Here is a 23,343-nt window from a genome sequence, read left to right as displayed (position 1 = left end):
CCCGATGGTTTGACACCAACTGTTGTCAAACGAACGGGGTCACTTTTTAGTTTGACACCCCTTTTACACGGAGTTCACACACACTATCAAACGTTTGTTTTGATAGTGTGCGTGAGCGCCGTGTAAAAAGTGACAGTTCGTCACTTTTTAGTTTGACTTTGACCAACCAGCGGGGTACAAACTAAAAAAGTGTCAAACGAAAAAGTGACCAACCACCTGGGGTTGAGTGTATATACTTTCTTAAATATTTTCATAGACTTTTTACAAGACAGTGCAGTTGTTTATTTGATTTCAATAAAAATTATTGAAAATAGTTATTTTAAAGCAGTTTTTGCCTTCCTCACCTCACTGAGGGAAGGCTATAAAATCACTTGGAAAATGATTTTTTTAATTAGACCTCTTACCCAAGTAACCGCGAGGCACTAAATAGCGGCATTAAATCAGCATTGTATTGGCATTTAATACCAGCAAATAATGCTTCAAAACATTAAATCAGCACTTTTCCCTTGAGAAATATTTCAAGTGGCGCACAGTGATGCCGATTTAATGCCTAACCGAAAGCTCGAACAAAAAAAACTGCTTTATCGACGTCAAGGCTGGGGGAAAAAAAAGGACAGCTAGCTGCTCCACACTTGGTGGTGGGCCTCCTTTGTTTTTTTTTCTCCTGTTGCGTTTCATGTGTGAGTGTGACACTTTGATGTTATTCTTGCATTTTTCTCGTCGATCTCCAGGATGCGCGCCAGCCAACTGATGTATTCTGAAATGAGTGTTTGTTTTGAAAGTTTTAATCGATGTGGTTGATGCATGGAACATTAAGGAAGACTTTCTTTCTGCTGTTTCGAGTTTCTGGTTCATGAGAAAAACCCATTGTCATTTTGTTGGACGAAAATTATTGACGAGTCACTCAGCAAATTGCGGCCATCCAGTCAAGTACAGTACAATCAATACGGAAGGCTTGGGGTTAATCGGGACAAGTAATGGCTAACGGCTAACCTAAACTGTTTTTCCGAGGAGTGCTTGGTCCACGGTTGGCAAAATTTCACAAAGTGTATCAGACTTCCGGAAAGCAGCTTTTTGCTTGCGAGAAAAGTCATTCAATTTACCAGAGAACTTTTGATAATGTCCTTTGTGCATTTGGCTTAATTACAGGCTGCAGTTTTCTACAAAAAAAAATAAACAAAAAAACACTTCAGTCAGCGGGAATTGAACCCAGTTCACGCAAAAATAAAACTGTTGCACACTGGGGGAAATGCGCCTTAGCCCGTACGCTTATTGGAACTGTATACCGGAAGAAGGATAAAAGTCAACAACAGCGTGACTGGCTGAAATGTTTCCCGTATGGATGGGTTACTTTGTTGATAAACATCAAATGCTTTGAAGCACATTTTCAAGGTCGTAAATGGTGATTTAATGCCAGTTGTAATGCTGCAAAGTTTTGGTACTTTGAGGCATTCGCAAAGCTTATTTACTACTTCAAAGCATTCGAGTGCTGATTTAGTACTGAATAAATACTTCAATTAAGTGCTTGGTGTTACTTGGGTAGACCCAACATCACTTATACAATCTGGAGTTTTTTTTAAAGGTCCAATAAACCAAATTTTCAGTTTTTTGCTTTTGGGTGGTTAATACCCCTGACTCAAGGCGGTTTAAAAACAAAACCCATAAAACTGGAAATTTGGTTCATTGATCCTTTTAAATAAATCTCCAGATATCGACTCAGATTCATTTTCTGAGCAAATATCTGTGTGGGTGGTTGGATGTTTATCAAAATAATTGCACTTGAACTGGCTGAACCGATTTTAACCGTTTTGGTCTCACTTGGTCCGTATTGGGGTCCCTTAAGGTGAAGCCGTTGATCATTTTCGAAGAAAATTGATCATCACTATAAAATATTCTGTATTAAATTCAATTTAACGAATTTCTGCACTAAAAGGAATCAGCATGTGCCCATTGTTGCCTTCTTGAAGCCACTGAAAGAATTTTTGATCTAAATCAATTGTGCTTCAAAATTTATATAATTTTGTGGCACAGTCATTGACGTCCAATTTGGCAATCATTGATTAATGACGATTTCCATAACTTTACAAGCAATGGGATAATCATTACCAAAAGGAATCAGCATGTGTTGGGCACTATTCTAAACAACTTGTTGAAGGAATTTTGTCAAAATATTGAAAGCGACGCAAAATTTATATCTTTGAACGAAAAATCATGACAATGATGGAAGTCTTCACGTTAAGTCACTATCTATAAATAATGATGTTTAGTTAAGTACGTCAAATTCACATGACCAATATGACAACGAATTTTGCACTAAACTCTAGACAATTTATTCGATGTTTACTTTTTGAGTAATTGCTGATTTGTTGATTTGATAATAACTTAATATATTTTTATTTTTTTCAAACAATGCTACCTTGGTAGTGGTGGCCATTTCATGTCCAGTATCAAAAACCATGAATTTTGATACCCATCTTGCCAACAAATTTATGGTTCGGTAAATGTCTCCCGGGGGAACCTGCCAGACATCAAATTCGAATTGTGTGACCCCGTTTTAGTCAAATTTGAATACAGTCCAAACTCGATTATCCGAAGGTCCTGGCAATTTTTTTTTCTGATAATAGAACCACAAATAAACATTTTTTTCTGTTGTCTTATTTTTGTTTGTTGGCGGTGATGAAATATTAAAAAATGTCATCCCTTCAAATTTGACTTGAAAAAGGGTCGCAGATCTCAAATTTGATGTTTAAAGTAAGAAAATTAGAAGAAAAAAACAATATTTCATCGCTGCCATTTTAGTCTCTATCTTGGATTTAAAAATTCTAAATCACTAAAGCGTAGTTTAGGGCATAGCAGAAGAATAAACGATATTGTCATCCCTATCAACAATAGGAATGATTAAATAACACTATATTTTACATTTCTAATCTTACTGTTCAATAAATTGATCGAAACATGATTTCTTTTGCGTTCAGAAATGAATAGTGTGGCTTCTTGAAGCTCCCCAACTTTAACAAACTTTGTACACCCCAGATTGGCTTCGAAGCAAAAAAGCTCGAAAAATATCTAGGACAACGAGGATAATGTAATCGCATTCGGCCAGGAAGTGTGTCTCTCCTTTCACTTTTCCTGGCCAGAGCCATTGCATTGTTCCAAAAGTTTGCTCCTTTATATTTTTCGCTTTCCATTGTTAGCCGTTGACTAACACACTACACTCGAAATGCACACGAGCACACGGCAGAGTATAATTTTCACTGCAGGGCTCAATAGGAATAAAGTGGGATTTTTCCTGGTAAAAACAACAAAGCATACAGGAAAAAGATTCAGGACCCTCCAGCTGGGTCGGTAATGGCAGATCTCCAACGAAAGATACCGGGGACGACGCTCTGGGTGTTATGGGGTGGCCCACATACAATCACACAAACAACAAGAGCACAAACACCATTATTTCCAATTCAATTTTCATTTTGTTCTCACTGTCTCATTCTCGTTCTCTTTTCCTCTCCCACTCACCCACGCAGCTACGGATGTTTAATTTACATCGCAACACAAATAGCCTCCGGTATGAAGTATCTAGAGCAAATGAATGTAGTGCATCGTGATTTAGCAGCTAGGTAAGTGCAATTCTACTGTGTTTTTATAATGCTATCACTACTAGTGCAGGAGCAACAGAAGTGCGCGTGGTCGTGCAATTTCAACTGGAATTATGTATTGCGGCTGGCCCCTTTTTGCAGGATGTCACTGTTGGTGTTGTTTTATTTTTTCAGAATTATTATGGAAAATGTTTGCCAAGTGGCGCATTCAAATGATGCTGGATTATTCTTTCATACCATGGAATTTTAAAATCATGGTTGTTATTTGCAAAAGTAACTCAAGTTGGCAACTAGAGTTCCAGTTCTTGAGGAGTAAAAACATTGAAAATTTTGGTGATACTGGAACAGATTTGACAAGATTGTAAAACAAAATTTAAATCTGGACTTTGAATCGATTACTGAACGATGCTTTAGATTTTTTTAGCATAGCAAGCTCGAATTTAGGATATTGACCTTTTTGCTACTACAATTGATCGGTTATTGCAACTTTTATTCATTTTTAATATTAATTTGAAAGAGATTAAAAACAAATTCTTAATCTAACTATTTCAAACTTAAATTTGAATAAAAACTCAAGTAATTAAAAATTGATCACTTTTATGACAAAATGGTACAGCAGCAAAAATCGTCAAATTTGCTACAAAAACTGATATTAGACATTTTGCATCAAAAGTTCGTCCTTACTAGTTTTCAAACAATTTTGACAGCTGTCCATACAAAAAGGCTATTAAATATTCAAAAATACGTACCAAGAGAACTGAATGTTGTAAATCTATATGGTATTTTCAGCACAGTTGTAAGTATTGCTTAGGTTCCTCATAAAATATATAGAACGTCATGATTCGAAATCCGGATACTTAGTAGCATATCATTTTCGTTATAGCTCACAAAAAAACATGTAATAAGTTGGAAATGAAGAAATATCATCAGGATGTAGTATTAACAGTCAGTTTTAAGAGAATGCATGCAAAATATGTCTTTTCTAACAATTTTTCATCATAATTTGAAAATTAAAATTCCTTATTGTGCTTCGAATCCCGGACACTGATAAAAGCTGATTCGAAATCCGGACACTTTTGCTTCAAATTCCGGACACTCGTTTTTGCTAGTGAATCGCACAAATTTGGACTGAAATGTTAGTGGATGGCATTCTTTAAGTCTCAAATAAGCTGTTAACATCAAAACAATCGATATTTTATATAAAAATTTGCTAGAATCTAAGAAAATCAATCCCATAAATTTCTGCTTTGCCTTCCCGGTGCTTCGGACGCCTATGAAATATTTCACGTGAAATCTTTCGCATTTTTGATAATCTTATAATTTTATTTAATTTAATTGTTTTGACATTAACTACAGGGTTCAAACAAACTTGAAATGAAAGTTGATGTTGATGTTCATCAAATAACACAGTTTTGACATTCATAATGCAAACTTATATCCAAATAATTGATAAAAAAAAGATGAGGTGTCCGGGTTTCGAAGCATCCGGGAATTCGAATCATGACGTTACGCCCTGAAAAGAAATTTACCCATTTTTTAGACTGAACTTTTCATACAAAAAAAAAATCTATTGCTAAAAATAGTAGTTTACTAACAAGATGCGCGAGTGCTGAAAAAATCAAGTTTAGCAACGAGTTCCATACAATATTTTTTGCAATTACGAAAAACACCCTTTGTATGGGATTGTATGTCAAATGTCCATGTGTTTAGTCTATTACCTTTTAAAATCAAAACAATGTTGAAAAGAAATACTTTTTATAACAAGTGCTGAAAAAATCATATTTTTATTATGGTAACTATATTTAACGAAAATTGGTGTTATAAAATTTTTAAATGAGGTTTTAATCCCTTCAGACCATGATCATAATCGAGTTTTTATTTAAAAAAAAACAATTTTTCTTTTTATTTACCGCGATTAACTTGGATGAAAATTGAATTGGTACCAAGGTTGCAAGAAGATTATTCATGACCTGAAACCAGTAAGACTTGTTCCGGAAAAAATCAAAATGCCATCAAAAACATATTTTTTGCCTGATTTTCGTTTTCATTTCAACTTTATGTGCCAATGCCATTCATTTATCCACACACTCATTTTGACCATTAAAGATGATATTCTATACAATATTGTTAAAAAAACAGGATCAGAATTACCGTAAACTGGGGTGACTTTGATAGGCCGGGGTGACATTGCTAGAAATTTGATTTGGCCACTAATTTGGATACATCCAATGTAACAATCACATTTTTGCATACATGTTCGATAACAAGCTATCCCTTAATGCTTACATACTCAAAATTCTCAAAAATGTTTGGATATCAATTTGACGGGCATTTGAAAAACCTATCAAAGTCACCTCGGGCTATCAAAGTCACCCCAGTTTACGGTAATTTCGATAAATTAGAAATTTCCTGGAAATTCGTTAAAAATTTTCCGTTTTCCGGAAATGTTGTAACCGCTGGCAATTGGACGCTCTATTTTCGAGTAATGTCCACCAAACATGTTTTTAGTACAAGGCTTGACCATCCCTCAAAAAATATATATATATCATGGTCAATTCGAAAATGTATTTTATAATTTCACGATACTTTTATTTTCTTCTAAATCGGAAGCATATTCTTACTAGGGACGTTTCATATTTATCTTGATTCAACCTAGATTTTCTTTCATTTTTTCAAAATTACATATGGTTTAGCTTAAAATACCTTTAACTTTTTACCAATAAGACAAAATTGGTTGATTTTTTGATGTTATGAGCTATAAAATTACTGTCGACTTTTCTTAACTTCCTTTAATATTTTTTCTCCCATAAAAGGCGTAAATCACGAAAAAAATCTGTGTCTTGGACATAATTGCATGGATTGCAATTCCAATCAACTTTTAAAAGTAAAAAAAACGGTACTTGATCCACCTTTAGGTGGTTGGTGCCTTCCTCTTATTTATAGAGTAATTCAAACAATGAATAAACAAATCAAGCTACCTACAGACTTTTTGACTTGAACGTACAGACACCGCCTTTGAAGAAAATGGCATCCCTGTACACGGCTTTTTCGTGGCGATCAGACCCGGCCATATGAGGTTATGTTGAAAGCCACCTTTTTGTAGTCGTTTAAATAGCTTTTTTATCATAACTTTTAAACAATTAAATGAAAATGTACAAATTTCTATAAATTGGCTAAGGTAATTTTTTTACAGGATAACATTCGGAATCGTCTAACTGGATATAATTAAGCTGGGATCATTCATTTTGGAAATCTAAGAAATCTGCCAAGTTATCCCTCTACAACTCAGCCCCGCCTTAAGGCGGGCTTCTATTTAAAAAATCGCCAAAAATCAATTTTTCAACCAATTTTTGATATTTTAAAGCATTGGAATGAAGAACTCCTAAAATTTTAGTATATTCATGGGTTGTAAGTTTTACTTGTTTATGTGACTTTGCCAATGTTTTTCAAAATGGCATTTTTTAGGGGCCAACTTTGGCTGTGTTTTTCACTAACATTTCCTTTATTTGAAGAGCAATTCTCTGAGATTTCGGTCATTCGATTTTTTCTGTATTTTTTAATCCGGCTGAAACTTTTTTGGTGCCTTCGGTATGCTCAAAGAAGCCATTTTGCATCATTAGTTTGTCCATATAATTTTCCATACAAATTTGGCAGCTGTCCATACAAAAATGATATATGAAAATTCAAAAATCTGTATCTTTTGAAGGAATTTTTTGATCGATTTGGTGTCTTCGGGAAAGTTGTAGGTATGGATATGGACTACACTGAAAAAAAATTATACACGGTAAAAAAAATTTTGGTGATTTTTTATTTAACTTTTTGTCACTAAAACTTGATTTGCAAAAAAAACACTATTTTTAATTTTTTTTATTTTTTGATATGTTTTAGAGGACATCAAATGCCAACTTTTCATAAATTTCCAGAATGGGCAAAAAATCTTTGACCGAGTTATGATTTTTTGAATCAATACAGATTTTTTCAAAAAATTGAAAAATTGGTCGCAAAAATTTTTGAACTTCATCTTTCGATGTAAAATCGAATTTGCAATCAAAAAGTGCTTTAGTGAATTTTTGATAAAGTGCACCTTTTTCAAGTTATAACCATTTTTAGGTAACTTTTTTGAAAATAGTCGCTGTTTTTCATTTTTCAAAATTAGTGCCCATGTTTGCCCACCTTTGAAAAAAATATTTTTGAAAAGCTGAGAAAATTCTCTATATTTTGCTTTATTGAACTTTGTTGATACGACCCATAGTTGCTGAGATATTGCCATGCAAAGATTAAAAAACAGGGAAATTGATGTTTTCTAAGTCTCACCCAAACAACCCACAATTTTCTAATGTCGATATATCTGCAACTAATGGTCCGATTTACAATGTCAAAACATGAAACATTCGTGAAATTTTTCGATCTTTTCGAAAAAAATATTTTCAAAAAATTTAAATCAAGAATAACATTTCACATAGGCGTAATATTGAAAAAAAGTTTCAGCCGGATTAAAAAATACAAAAATTAAAATTTAAGAAAAAAGACCGATTCCGTAGAGAACTGCTCTGAAGTAAAAAGAAGTATGCAGTAATTTTTGTAATGTCCCAGACTTTTTTTACAACTTAAATGATAATGGAGCCATTTTATAGCAGAAAATGTGAAAACAAACAAAAAAAATTAAAAAGTTACTGCAAAAATATTTAAAAAAAATTAGATAGACAAAATGTAATGAAAGGAGGTGGTAGAATAGGCCAACTACTATCAAAAACAAACATACAATAAACAAGATAAATCAAAATTAAAATACTAAAAAAAGAAATAAGAAAAACATAAAACAAGAGAAGTAAAATTATTCGTAGAAGGGTAATTCTCCACCAACTCACACGAAATCGTACCGCCCCACCATCACGAGATATCGAAAAATGGACCTCGGAATCATGATCAGGGACCAAAATTACCTTTTAGAACAAAGTTTCACGAAAATCGAAGAGGATTCGGGGCAACTGCTGTGTGAGTTGGCGGAGAATGACCCAGAACAAAAGTTGCTCAAAAAGACCTCCCGAATACGGGAAAAATAAAAAAAAATTGGGCAGTAAAGGGGACTTTTTTGTTTTGCTTCTGAGTGGCACAAAATTGCTTCCAATAATATTTTGAGGTTAATATGTTTTATGATGGTTTAATTAGGGATTTCAATGATCTGTTCTCGTTATTTTAAACAAATTAATAAAAGAAAAACTTTTCTTGTTTTGACTAAACTATCCGATAGAAAATTAATAATTTTAAATAAAATTTAAAACTCTTTATTTTCTAAATTCACAAACTAAAGTTTTTTGTACCAAAATGGTTGCAAATTTCCTTTCATAATCTGGCTTGTGCACGATTTAAATATGTTAGTTTTTTTGTAATTATAAAGTCTAATTATGTTGAGAGCAAGTTATCTTGAGCACAAAATATTTTTGCCCCTACCTTTTGTGGGATCTTCAGCAGACTTCAACTTTTATATGTTAAAAGGATTCTAATTGCTTTCTTCACTGCTTCATCAATCTACTATTAACTATCGATTGCAACATTAAACTATTACGAAACAACTTCGATTCCCACAACTCGGTAATAGTGTAGGTTTGTAACTTGTAAGAACCCTCCCCCAACTCCCATCATCCAACTATCTCACTACTATCAGTGCTACAAAATTTATAACACACAGCACTACAGCGGCAAACATGGAAATAATGTGCCTCCCGGGACCTTAAATCATCATTAGCCCTAGAAACATACAGCCAAAAAGCCCCACAAACACACGTTTACGCCCTTGCTATGAGAGATTCACCGCCCAGGACGGGAAGTTCCATTCGGTGTGCCAAAACGAGGTTTCCGGCCAGGACTGTATGACAAGGAACAACTTTTCGGATGCACTTAATGGTGATTCATTAGTTTCGCATGTGTACTAAACTTTGCCCGGTGAATAATTATCTAGACGCAAACATGAGCCCGTGCTATCCCTTAACATCCGGGCACGTGGTGTTCGGGATCGACAAAACAAGTCTCCCTCTCGCGCGCGTGTGAACATGTAGCCAAACGACCTTTCAACCTGTTGCATTTTCGAAACATACTCGGAGTATCGTGAAAGTTGGAAAACAACGTTTTTTTTTCCAAGGCCTGGTAATGATAGGATTAGCTTGTGCAAGCTGGTACAACTGTTGGAAATAAAAACACGAACCCGGAGCAGCGAAATGTGCTATGAAACCACAAATTTCCCACAGCAAAAGCTAATTCTATGCCTCCCCTTACTCACTCACAAACATGTGAACACGAACGAGCGCATAAACTTTACTCGTTCGAAAAAGGTAATCCGGCAAACGCGTTATCATCCCATTAATAATTGAAAACGGAATAAAAAGCTTAGCTTTTTTGTCTGGGCATTCGGTTTTTTTTTCTAGTTTGTCACTGACATTTCTTTCTCTTCGTTAATGGCATGGATCTGGACGGAAATCCTCTTATATTTAACTTAATTAGACTTTGGAAGTATCATCCCTCGTTACCATCCATTAGATTCGGCGGAAAGTGTCCATCTGTTTCGTGGGTCCTTGAAAAAAACACGTTTGTTTTGTTGTGTTAAAGGATGACCATTAAACTGCAAAGAGTGGTTATTTTAGGTTTGGATAAGATACCTTTGTTAACGTACCAAGTTGTTTGGAAGTAAATAAAATAGTAACACTCCCAAGTGAAATCGAGTTCAATCTTACCAAAAATATTTTAACTAAACGTTTTCAAAACAAAACACCAAAACCATTTTTTTAATTAGCTCTTTTTGAAAGTTGGCATCATTTTAGAATTTAACAATTTTTTTTTTACCCACACGCTGATGACATACAGCTAAGGATCAGTTGTGAATTCACTTTTATAAACATTTGATTCTTTTTTTTAGTTACACAGCTAAAAAAGTAGTAATCCAGCTGCGTGTAAAAGGCCTGGGTGTAAAATAAATATTGCATTTTTTTATGCAATTTTATGTAATAAGTAGCCCATCAGTATGGGAAACCAACTTGACCGAAATGTCAAGCTAATATATGCGTTTATCCTTACAGCTTTACATCGGTCTGATGGCCGAGTGGGCTAAGGCACCAGTCCTTACCGTCAAGGGGTTTCCAGCATCAAGGATTACTGACCAGTCTAAATGGAATTACCAGGATTACTGGCAATATGTCATGAATTATTTTGATTACCCAGAATTACTTGGGATTTCCAGAAACCACGCAGAATTGCTCAAATTTATAAAAATAACTTGGAATTACTGCCTAGCTTCCAGCATATTGAGAATTGGATCGAATGACAGCTGTCAAATGCACAAAACCACGTGCTTGGCAATAGTACGTCCATCCCGGGAATTCCCGGCACAAAATTCCCGGGATTTTTATATGTTGTACGGGGAATTTCCGAAATTAAGCAAAAATCATAATTTGGCCTGGAAATTACATTAGTATTACAATTAATAAGTTTAAACTTTTCTAAAATTTACCTAAATTGGTACCATTTTATTTGTTGTCATTTTTGTTTTTAGACATCTTAAACCAATTTTCAAGCTGTTTTATTCATGTCATATAGAAATAAATAAAAAATAAATATTTATAAGATACTTATTTAATTTGAATTAGAAATGTGGTGCATATGAAATTCAAAGCACAAAAGAGAACAGCAAAAATTTGTTTAACACTGGAACGCCCAACGCATGTCCAACTTACACAGACGCCCAAGCCTCCCAAAAAAGGAGGAACAGTAACTTCAACTCACTGGTACTCGGGCATTACTCAACCAATCGGGACAATTCTTGTTTCCAGTGATTTGTAAGAATGTCTAGATCCTAAAATTGTGCAGAACTTAATTCGATCAATTCTGTAATTTTTGCGATCAAAAACATCGTTCCATCTTTTTAAAACGACTGCCGCCGCGGATTTTTTTGCGATTTTTTTTTACGCGCGAAAAAAAAAGTTGGAACGATGTTTTTGATCGCAAAAATTACAGATTTGATCGAATTAAGTTCTGCAAAGTTCTATAATCATCTTAACATCTAACAAATCACTGGAAAGAAGAATCATCTTGATTGGTTGAGTTATGCCCGAGAACCAGCGAGTTGAAGTTACCGTTCCAACTTTTTTGGAGCCTTGGGCGTTGGAATGTTAAGCTGAGCATGAGCATGAGCATGGTTGACTGCCAATGAGCTGCTACTCCGTTATTGACAGATCAGCTGAAGTTAAACAATGAATCAAAAATGATCAGTGGGAGCCAACCATCCGTTCACTGTTTAACCCCTGAAGACCCCGACTTTATTAGTCAATACCGGCGCCCTCCCAAGAAGCCTGCAGTTCAACGAAAGGGAGGAATATTAGTCCGATAGTTGAAGTTGCAGACTCATCAAGCACATAGTTTTTCGCTATATACTTGTTGATACCGCTTGAGACCGTTGAATCCACAGCATCTCCTTCAAGCATCACGTGATTTTTTTTTGGTTAGTAGGATAAGGTATTGGCTTTTCGATGCCTCCCGAGCTACGATGCTATGGGGAGGACTTTAATAACAAACCCGTCGGCGAGCCTTCCGAGCAACGATGCTATGGGAAGGTCTTTCTAATTAGCACACCAAAACACTCGCGCACAGGTATTTAAATACTGAATAAATGTAATTTTTCATCACGATTACCCAGACGACATTGATGATATAGGAAGGACTTTTTTACAGTCATTTACAGTAATACTTAAACTTATTTTAATGCAACAATTCACACGACGTCGTGCCTCCCGATCAACGATGATGTAGGAAGGACTTGAGCAAGCCAATCAGGATGAAACACGAAATAAAATTCTTTTCTTTTCACACACAATGCCACATAATTGACCGCGCGTCACCACCCAACAAATTGAACTCTTGGGCGTTGGAATGTTAAGCTATCTAAAAACTGCTATCCTTGTTTAGATTGATATTAATAGTATTGAGCTAATTCTATAAATTTAAAGCTTGAAAAACATAACAAATATAAAGAAAACATAGATTTTATGACTTTTTCAAAAACTAAAAACTTCCCGGGAATAAATAAATATTTTTCCCGTTTTCCGGGAAACTCAAAACCTGGGAAAATTAGACGTCCTGCTTGGAAATCATCGAACAATTGGGTAAATATCAACATCATTTTGAAATCTGATTTTGGCGTTCGAGTGCATTTAACATTCAAAGCACAACAAAGAACAAAAAAAATCTTCAAAACTATCTAAAAGTGCTATCCCTGTTTAGATTGATTTTAATAGTATTGTGCTAATAGTTTGATTTTAAAAACATAACTAATATAAAGAAAACATAGATTTCATGACGTTTTCAAAAATTTCCCGGGATAAAAAATATATTTTTTCCGTTTTCCGGTAAACTCAAAACCCTGGAAAATTGGACGCCCTACAACTGACAACTGATTTTGACGTTTGAGTGTTTTTCATCCGAATACATTTGAATTAGAGAGCATCCAAATTGGCGGACATTTCGAATCCGCTCTGTACTTCTTACAACCATAAAAAGCATCAAGGAAAAGCAAAATGCATTCTGCCGATTTACCTTTTAAGAATTACTAGTAGTTACTTGAATTAATGGGAAATACACGAATTACTGAGTAACTATGGAACTACTCGAATTACTAGGTAATTCCAGAATTATAGGAATTACTGCAGAATTGCGGAGTAATTCTGGAATTACTTACTCAAAATCCGAATGATCCCGTACTAGCTATAATTTTGGTTTCATACATGAAAATTAATAGGCAATAAATAAAATTATAAAAGGTTTATCGAAATTATCTTTTAAACAGTTATTTTTTATTATTTTATTATTTTCTGAAGTATGTTTTCACAAACAAGAATCATGGAATTACCAGTATTACTGGGATTATTAGGAATTACCAGGATTACTCTGGAATTACTCAGTAAATCCGGAATTACAGAATTACTTGCTCAAATTCCAAGTAATTCCGGATTAGTGACCAGTCTGACACGATGCTGGAAACCCCTTGCTTACCGTTACTGCTGGGTTTGAATCCCGTCGGTTGCAACTTTTTTTTTTGTGTTTGCAAAAAATGTACATGCAGTGTGTAATATAAAGTGTTTATTTTGGCGAAGGTGGTGTGCATGCAATTTTGATCAAACTGGGAAGTCAATTTGATTAAAAAAAACTCTGAACTTTCAAACAAAGTCCCTTTAAATTAATTTCGTCAATTCATCGATTGATTTTCAAGTAAACACATTAACTTCTCACCGTGAGAACGGCAACCTCTCCCCGATGTCAGACTCGTCCTTTCCACCGAGAAGTGGTCTGGGACGGGACATCCCGTCGAGCCCCAATCCTCCATTACAAAGAGTCCCATTTGTTGGCGACACGTATTACTGTCACGATAAAACATTGTGTGTGTGTGTTTGTGTGCGCTCGAGTGACTGCCACTGACACGTTCGATATTCAAATTATATTGGGAATGTACTGAAAAACCAATCAATCAAACGGGCTTTTACCTTACCATAGTAGGCTTTGCTATCATAGCGGTGGGGTGAGTGTGAGGAGGGGATCACCACATCCAACAACCAATCCAAGTTGGCTTGTGCGCGCGGCGAGTATTGTGTGACTTTATGTGAGTTTGTGTGTGAAGGGAAAAACGGCCTACTGTGTTCGGTTCGGGCTTGCACACACTCACAAAACCACGTCACATGAAAATTAGCACGTCAATGGCAATCAACCACAGGACGATTCCCCCCATCCCCCGTCTTCAACCATTCCCTTTGATCGCACCTTTGTACCCCCCACCATTGTCTGCCATGTCACGTGTGTAACATGTAAAAATGAATTAATATAAATAATTCAACGGCACTTTTTTCGCTCGATTTGAGCGCTGACATGTCCAACTCTGTGTGCTTTATGATGATGCATGTGGTGGTGGTGAAATGTCATCGGCGAGTTTTTGTGATGTCCATAGCTTACGCCACGGTTTAGAATATTTATAAGCCGCTCATGTTCGGGGGAACTGTCGTCCAGTTAATAACGTGTCATTTCCCTGCTTTTTCTCTCCAGCTGATGAAAAAATAATTTCGAAAAAAAAAGTTTCCCGCCCGTCGACAGAGCGGGAATTATTTTACCCTAGATCTATTATTCATTGCCGGCCATTGTCGGAAAAATTGAGAAAAGAATTTTTAATAATATTTTTCAAAGGGCACCAGGCGGCCAGGATCGGGTTTTTTCCACTCCACCCTGTCTGTCGGTGAATAATTTATCTCTCACTCTAGAAACGAAATTTTAATGTTCGTTTACAAGTACCCTCCGCGTTCACTGATGTGTAAGTGCACACGTCGTCCATCTACCGCGGTGAGTCGACGACCTGGCCACAATGGAACGAGAGAGTGGACCAATCAAAAAGTTTGACAATGTCCGAGAGTTTTTTTTGCCAGCTGAAATGTCCATCTCACTTTGTTGTGTGCACTGTTGAAAATCAAGAATTTTGAGTAATGTTTCAACTCATAAGTCTTTCCGAACAAACGTGCGGGTTTTTCGAGTGGTAAATAAACAGCTGTCACTTTTAGGGTTCATTCAAATATTACTGAACACAATATTTTTGAGGTTTTGGAAAAAATTAAGTGAAAATGCAAAGACAGGAATGAATACTTTCATCAGCCAAATGTAATGTTATATTTATTTATATTTATTTTAAGAAACCTTCTTTTGCTTATTTGCTGTAAAATAATTGACAGTTGAAATTTCTAAATAATATTTTAACAGTGCACACCTGTAAATGAAAAGAAGAGCTTTGGTTGTCGCTGCTGCTGCATAATACATCAGTCATAACTTCATCAGAATTGTCCTTTGCCACGCTTCGGGGAGGGAAATAAAAGGTGTGTTTTGTGCACAGGACTGCACTCATGTAAGGAACTTGAGTGCTGCGAGTGTACTCTTGTCAGTAATAAAGGGTAGATGAATGAGTGAGAGGACATAGTAAGTACTGATAGGATCTTTTCAAAAAGTAAGCATGAATTAGCAGGCTTTCATCGTGCTTACGAGACCCATTTTAGAGCCTTCACCTCAATATGATGGATGATTCGATTTTGGTCAAATTTTTGAATTCGATTTGGTTTTTTATTAATTTTTTTCATGATTTTTTTTATAAGGTCCTTTTCGGTACTGGGACCTGGTAAGTACCGAGTCGGCTTTTGTAATAATATTTTACTTAAAGCTAAGGGATTGGAAAGTTGGAACGATGTTTTTGATCGCAAAAATGACAGATTTTATCAAATTAAGTTCTGCAAAGTTCTAGAATCATCTAGACATCCTAACAATCACTGGAAAGAAGAATCGTCCTGATTGGTTGAGTAATGCCCGAGAACCAGCGAGTTGAATTCACCGTTCCAACTTCCGTAGCCGTGAGGTTACGGGTTTCGACTTGTAAGCGGAAGGTGATGGATTTGATTCCTGTCTGGCTCGGAAAAGTCAGATCCCTTCAAAGAGTATATCTGAAGTTTTAACTTTTTTGGGAGACTTGGGCGTCCGTGTAAGTTGGACAAACGTTGGCATTCCAATGTTAGAAACCGTCAAATTCTAATAGAGGAGAAAAGCAACTCGCGACAAAATTTTGAGGCTAGGAATTTTGACAGGTATGATTTCCTTTTCTCTCCCACAGAAAACCTGGGAACGAGGTAGCTGTCAAACTATGCCAAAATGTTAAAGTCACTCACAAAATGAACTTTGAGTGATTTGAGCTCATTCCTGACGTCACGATTTTGTCCTCTATTGAGATATCTAAAAATAGACGCCGATAGACACGGAAATATTTTCAGGAAATGTAGTTGAAAATGTGTACATTCAGATGCTTTGTCCGATTTTGCGTCAAAATGCATTTTGAAAACATAGTACAGTCGACTCTCTGGTTATCAATATCCAAGGGACCGTCGAGGAAGAGTTTACAGAAAGATGCAAAATGAAGACTCGATTGAAAATATTTTTTTCTTGAAAACTACCCAGCTATGGGAGGGAATCATGGCAACGTTCAGGAAACAAATACAAACAAAAGTCAAGCAAAGAAAAATGTCCATGCAAGCCATGAGAAAGTAAAATTATTGAAAATCGGAAGAGATTTCTAAGCCAAACGGAATTCAAGGGACCGTCGAGGAAGAAATCCTTCAAGCAAGAGGAAATATCGAGGAATGGAGAGAATCGAAGTATGCAGTTTGAAGGGACTGAAGAATTCATCGGTAGATGGAGAAATATTGATATCAAGAAGATCGACAGCTAGAGAGTCGACTGTAACTTGAAAATAGGCTAAAATCACTTAATAATAATTATAACTCTTTAATAAAGGCTCAAATGTGTGATTTTATGTCATAAACAACTCTTCAGAATAATAGTAAGTCGCAAAAATGTTAACTTTGTTATCACCGAAAAAGTGCTTTATTGACCATTTTTGCAAAAAATGTATCGTGTATCGTGTATATCAAGAGATAGAAATTTGGCATGTTAGACAAACTTTCATTACACTTTCTCCTCTACAACTTTTTTACCTATACAATTTTGGCTTTGAAGTCTTGCCCTAAAACGTAATCCAACAAAGTTTGATTTTGGAAGGTCACCCTGTGTGTCAATAATTCCGAAAGGTAGCCCTTACACGGTGTGTTTTCTAAAACAAACTTAAGATAAATAATCCAGCAAGTCTGATTTTTGCCATCATGAAAGAAGGGCTCTTTCCCGATATTTTGTGAGGCCCGGCGAAATATTTCGTCGGGGATCTAGAGCAACTTTTTTTTGAAGATCTTTTTCCATTTTATTCGATTTTTCTTTAGAAAAGTTGATGGAAATCGATGGGTTCATGTTCATATCCATCAAATTTCTTATGAATGTGCCTCAAGAGACATTAAATTACATATTTAACCTCAAATAAAAAGATTCCAACCAAAATTTACCAGATTTTTAGCTATCTTTGAAAAAACCCCAAAATTCAAGCTGGAAACCTCAAAACGGCCAAATGAAAATCGTTTCTTTGTACAATTTGTCATGAAAATACAGCAACAGATTGCCCAGATACAAATTCGAGTTAAAAACATTGCTAAACTTAGAGTATTTCAATTAAAAGCTTAAAATCCTCTTCCATATAACACTATGACATTTTAGAACATTTTCGAATCAATAACATTGTGAAGAACAGTTTTCTGAACCTTTTCCATAAAAAAGTATCAATTTTGGTTCAATGTAAGTAAAGACGTACCCAATTTTCCAAAATAAAATCGACTTTCTCCAAAATTCCTGGATTTAATTCCCATTCAAACGATGAACAGCGCCTACTGAGTTTTTTTTAATTCTAATAAAATAATTTCCATGAATTTCATTAAATTTTTTAATAAGTTTTATGTTTCAACAAAAAGGTTTCCATCCTTAAAAAATCACATGCTCTATTTTCAATGCCAAGAAATGAATCTTTTGTGATTCTTTTCAGCTTTGTGGGGCTAGAAAAAAACATGAAATTGAAAAACATGAAAACATGAAAAAATGTTCTGGTGGTGCAAAGCAAAAAAATTGGCTTATTTTGCGAAGCTATTTTGAAATTTTCCAATACAATCTTTTTTCCCCAAATTTCGTGCGTTATTACGAATTGAGTGCAATACTAAAATATAAGGGTAATTATCTAACAACGCACACGAAATCGGGAAAAGTTGACCCGACTCCTCTTCGCTTTGCATGATACTTTGTTCTAAGGGGTAAATTTTGTCCTTGATCACGAATCCGAGGTCCGTTTTCTGATGTCTCGTGACGGAGGGGTGGTACGACCCCTTCCATTTTTGAACATGCGAAAAAAGAGGTGTTTTTCAATAATTTGCAGCCTGAAACGGTGATGAGATAGAAATTTGGTGTCAGAGAGACTTTTATGTAAAATTAGACGTCCAATTTTATGGCATACTCAGAATTCCTGAAACAAACGTTTTTTTCATCGACAAAAAAACACTGAAAAAGATTTAAAAACTCTCCAATTTCCCGTTACTCGACTGTAAAAATTATTGGACCATGTAATTTTAAGGGAAATTCAATGTTCAATGTACTTTTCGAACTTGCATTGAAGGGTCATTTTTTCATTTAGAACAAAAATTATCATTTTAAAGTTTCGTGTTTTTTTCCAACTTTGCAGGGTTATTTTTTTTAGAGTGTAATAATGTTCTACAAAGTTGTAGAGCAGACAATTACAAATAAATGATATAACGTCATGATTCGAAATCCGGACACTTAGTAGCATACCATTTTTGTCATAGCTGGCAAAAAATCATGTAATAAGTTGGAAATGTAGAAATATCATCAGGATGTAGTATAAACAGTCAGTTTCAAGAAAATGCATGCAAAATATGTCTTTTCTAACAATTTTTCATCACAATTTCTAAATTAAAATGACATGTTGTGCTTTGAATCCCGGACACTGATAAAAGCTGATTCGAAATCCGGACACTCGATTTTACTTATGAATCGCACAAATTTGGACTGAAATGTTAGTGAAAGGCATTCTCTAGCTCTCAAATAAGCTGTTAACATCAAAACAATCTATAGTTTATATAAAAATTTGCTAGAATTTCAGAATTCGAAACCACACATTTCTGCTGTGCCTTCCCGGAGCTTTGAACGCCTATGAAATGTTTCAAGTGAAATGTTTCGCATTTTTTGTAAATTTACAATTTTATTGTATTTAATTGTTTTGACATTAACTATAGCGTTCAAACCAACTTTATATAAAAGTTGATATTGGAATTAATCAAATCACACAGTTTTGACATTCATAATGCGAACTTATATCCAAATAATTGATAAAACAAGATGAAGTGTCCGGGTTTCGAAGCGTCCGGGAATTCAAATCATGACGTTATATACTAGGGTGTTTCAACCAAACAAAATTCTCAGAATCAGGCAAACCGAGGTTTCCCTAGTAGAGGATACCCATAGGGACTCTCATGCCAAATATCAGCCCATTTGGTTGAGAATTGGCCTGTCCCCAGCGAGTTGAAATTTACGCTGGGGATAGGCCAATTCTCAACCAAATGGGCTGATATTTGGCATGAAAGTCCCTATGGGTATCCTCTACAAGGGAACCTCGGTTTGCTGTAATCTGAAAACTTTTTTGTTTGGTTGAAACACCCTAATATATATCATTTATGGTGATCCTGATACTATTAAGCTATATTCTAAACCTCCAAATAGGAAAAAAAAACTGTTATGGTGCAAATTTTACAATCACGTGGTAGCTGTTTGACATGTGGCGTCGTGGTGTTCATCAAGCATTCATAGCATGTTAAGGAAATATTTGATGCTTTTCTGGGGAAAACCGTTGGTTCCGAAAACCCCGGATGTTTTGCCGTTGAGCTCGATGGGGGTTGAACGAATCGACCTGGTCTCTTCGGGAAAGTTGTTCTCCGGACGATTCCGCTCATTTCTGGCCATCCTAGAAGTTTCTACATGTTTTCCCCAGGCCTGTAGGAGCAAATGAACGAAAATTCAAAATTTTCCATAGTAATTTCCATGTAAACTTGAACCCGCTTGAGACAAGCCAGTTTTCATCCAAATGAGCTGAAATTTGGTGTGAGAGTCCCTTTGGGTATGCCCTACAAGGGGAACCACACCAGAACTTGATCTGAGAACTATTCAAAATCCGTACCCACCCTAATATACATAAGGGGTTTGCTTATAAACATCACGAGTTATCGCGATTTTACAAAAAAAGCTTTGATTTTTTTTTGTCGAAACATTACATTTCATGCTGCTCAACTACTCTTTAAATTATGCAATACATATACGTGCTACTTTAAACGCTTTCCCAACTGACCTGGTAGTCAAATAATCACATAATGATTTCAATCCTGTTGTGACAATGTCGATAATTAGTGACTCATTAGTGCCACCCCCATCCACAGTGTTCAACCTATCGCAGGTTGATCGCTCCGCTCGCACTCATTTAGTAGGTACCTACAACAACAGCTTAAACTATCTTTAACCGGGGAGAGGCATTATTGGCTTTTCCTTAACATATATTCCGGTGGCTCAGCTGGCAGGATTACAACACTGCTGCTGCTGCCACTGGACACTTTCAGTGATTATAGATAGATTATCTTATTTTTTTCCCCCATCACCCCTCGTCCTGCCGCTATTCAAAGTTGGTCTTGTTCTACAGTTAAGCCCCTGCAGCAGCAGCAAAACTGCTCGCCATAAATTAGTCCTTCCACGTGTGTGTTTGTGGGTGTGCATTCTAGTCCTGGTTGCATCTCTCTCTCTCTTTGACTAAGGCACTTTGGACTATGACGATGATGACGACGACGACGATGTTGTTGCCCCCCCAAAAGCCAGAACATGTGTTTTTGTTGTACGGGGCGATTAAAGTACTTTAATTCTAATTTATTACCCATACTTTGGGCTTTTCGGTGGAAACGGGGAAAGGAGAAGTGTAATACGGAGGCTAATATTCTTGTTAACGCCCGTGTGAGTCACGTGGGAGAGTGGCCACTGGCGGGGAAGGGGGAACCTCAGGTGTGCAATCGCCGGGTTCGGTAGTTAAACGCAATCCCCGTTTCTGCAATGCTGGAAGGACTTGGTGATGGGGGAAGGAACACTCGTTTGTCCTGCCTGCCGAGAGCGATTATAATCTTGCCTTTCCGAGAAGAAGAGATTAAATGGCTTTTGTGCGATTTCAAATCCATTAAAGCTTGCCTTTGTGCGAACAGAAGAATACACTAGCAGAAGATAATATAGGCAGAAAAATTTGCTGCTTACTGCAGAGTAGAAAAAAGTTATGATCAATTCACTTTATAAACCAATTTACTTCAAAAAGCCTAAACTTTGAAAAATCATCGGTGTTTATTTTTGCTCTAAACAGACAACTTCTCATACAAAACTTGTAACTGTTTATAAAGCACTATAAATAGATCCATTTCCACCATCCAATCAGACCTCTGACTCCACTCTGCGTTTCAATTACCCCTCGTACCCTTCTGGAAAGACTTTATCACCCTCAATGGCCATCTTCACATGCCAACGCAGCGGACATGTCCTCCCAACGGGCGGTAAAAGTGCAACCCAATGTTGGTTCCGTTTGTTTTGATTACTTTCAATAACGTCATTACGGAATAAGTGCAGCATAATTTATTTTCATAATTTATCGCACACGAAGATCGTTAAAGAGGGCGCAATTTCTATCCGCTTTGCCCCAACGAACCACCCTTCCCCCTTGTTTTGACCGGTGCCGATTGGGGTCAGACCCCACGCCACGGTTCGTAGATTGTGTTAATAAAATATCCAATCAAGTATATTGCACTTGAACGGCGCGATATGACTGTCAGCAATCGTAGCAAGCTGTGCAATTAGAGCGTCCAATTTCCCGGGGTTACAAATTTCCCGGGAAACGGGAAATTTTCTACCAATTTCCCGGGAAATCCCGGGAATTCCCGGGAAATTTAAAATTTATTGAAAACAGATCTAATTTTGGTTCTGATTAATATTTAGCATAAAAAATTGTATACGACAGCGACTTTAATGGTTAAAATAAGTCTGAAGATCAATTGACAACATGACAACATGTAAAAATCAAACAATTGCAAAAAAGTTTTTTTTCTTATTTTATAAGTTTAAATCGTACGATAAATACAAAAAAAATCTAAGGTATTTTTTGATCAGAAGTATTTTTTATCACAGCAAGCGATGTTGATTAGCACTGAAAAAAATTATCTCAAAACCATAATAATGAAATTGAATGATTTTTTATGGTTGATATTTTTATAATTCAGCTACTATTTAAAGTGTCGGAAAGTGACATTTTACTCACAAATAAAGTATTGAATAAAGAAAAAAATCTCCTACACTGAAAAAAATAAAAGTACCAAATTCCTAAATTCTAGGAATTTTGGCACCTTTCCTTATTAAGTAATCCAAAAAACCCGATTACTAAATAAGGAAAAGAGGTAAAATTCCTAGAATAAAGGACTTGGGTACTATTTTTTTATTTCAGTGTAAGCGAACACCTGGGACGTATTTTTATGAAAAACCTCTTGCCTGCCACGATATGTTCTTAAACGGTTCTCAAAACGTTCGCCTAACTCACATCTTAATCTGATGGACAGGATGTTGTTAAACGGTTCTAACAACGTTCACCTAACCCGGTTCAGAATCTTATGGTCATGAGTTCTTATGACATGTTCAACAAACGTTCTCTATGCAAGTATGACTTGCACTTGCAAAACTAATTCGAAAAACACGCACTTTTCTAACAGATGAGGGGATGTTCAACAACAGAAAAACGTGCGCTTTTTCCAGCGTTCAAGGGTTCTCGGGGACGTTCGGAAAACATAGTAAATGAGTTCAACAACCAGTTCGAAAATCTCTTGGCGAACAAATGTGCTACTTGGGTTGTCTCCGTGATCAGTTTGCTTTGACACATAAAGTTAAAATTGAAAAAAAACATGGAGAAATTATGTTTTTCATGACAAATTACTTTTCTAAAACAAGTCATATTGGTTTCAGCTCTTGAACAAAATGGCAAATCTTTTAAGTTTTCCTTTAAATCTCACTTCTCACTTCACTTATGGTTTTATTATGTCACATGATTTTCAGGATTATAATTGACTTCGGTTGAAAGATTTTCCACAGCACATAAACATGATTTCAATTCTACGATAAATTAACAACATTTAACAATCATTTTTTTTTATTTAACCCTTCAACATCCATTTTTGCACCATTGCTA

General features: G+C 35.8%; 1 protein-coding gene across 2 annotated transcripts in view; it reads left to right on the top strand.

The window, feature by feature from the left end:
- LOC120421982 (discoidin domain-containing receptor tyrosine kinase B) overlaps window positions 1–23,343 on the top strand; it is a 527,019-nt gene that overhangs the window by 474,051 nt on the left and 29,625 nt on the right. For both annotated transcript variants that reach the window (XM_039585292.2, XM_039585291.2), the window contains exon 14: window positions 3,522–3,614. In XM_039585292.2, the coding sequence (XP_039441226.1) occupies window positions 3,522–3,614 (93 nt within the window). The remainder of the gene's footprint in view (window positions 1–3,521; window positions 3,615–23,343) is intronic.

The sequence above is a fragment of the Culex pipiens genome, chromosome 2, assembly GCF_016801865.2.
Source record: "Culex pipiens pallens isolate TS chromosome 2, TS_CPP_V2, whole genome shotgun sequence".
NCBI lineage: Eukaryota > Metazoa > Arthropoda > Insecta > Diptera > Culicidae > Culex > Culex pipiens.
Note: the sequence above shows the minus strand (reverse complement) of the source record. Positions and strands in the feature narration are given on the sequence as shown.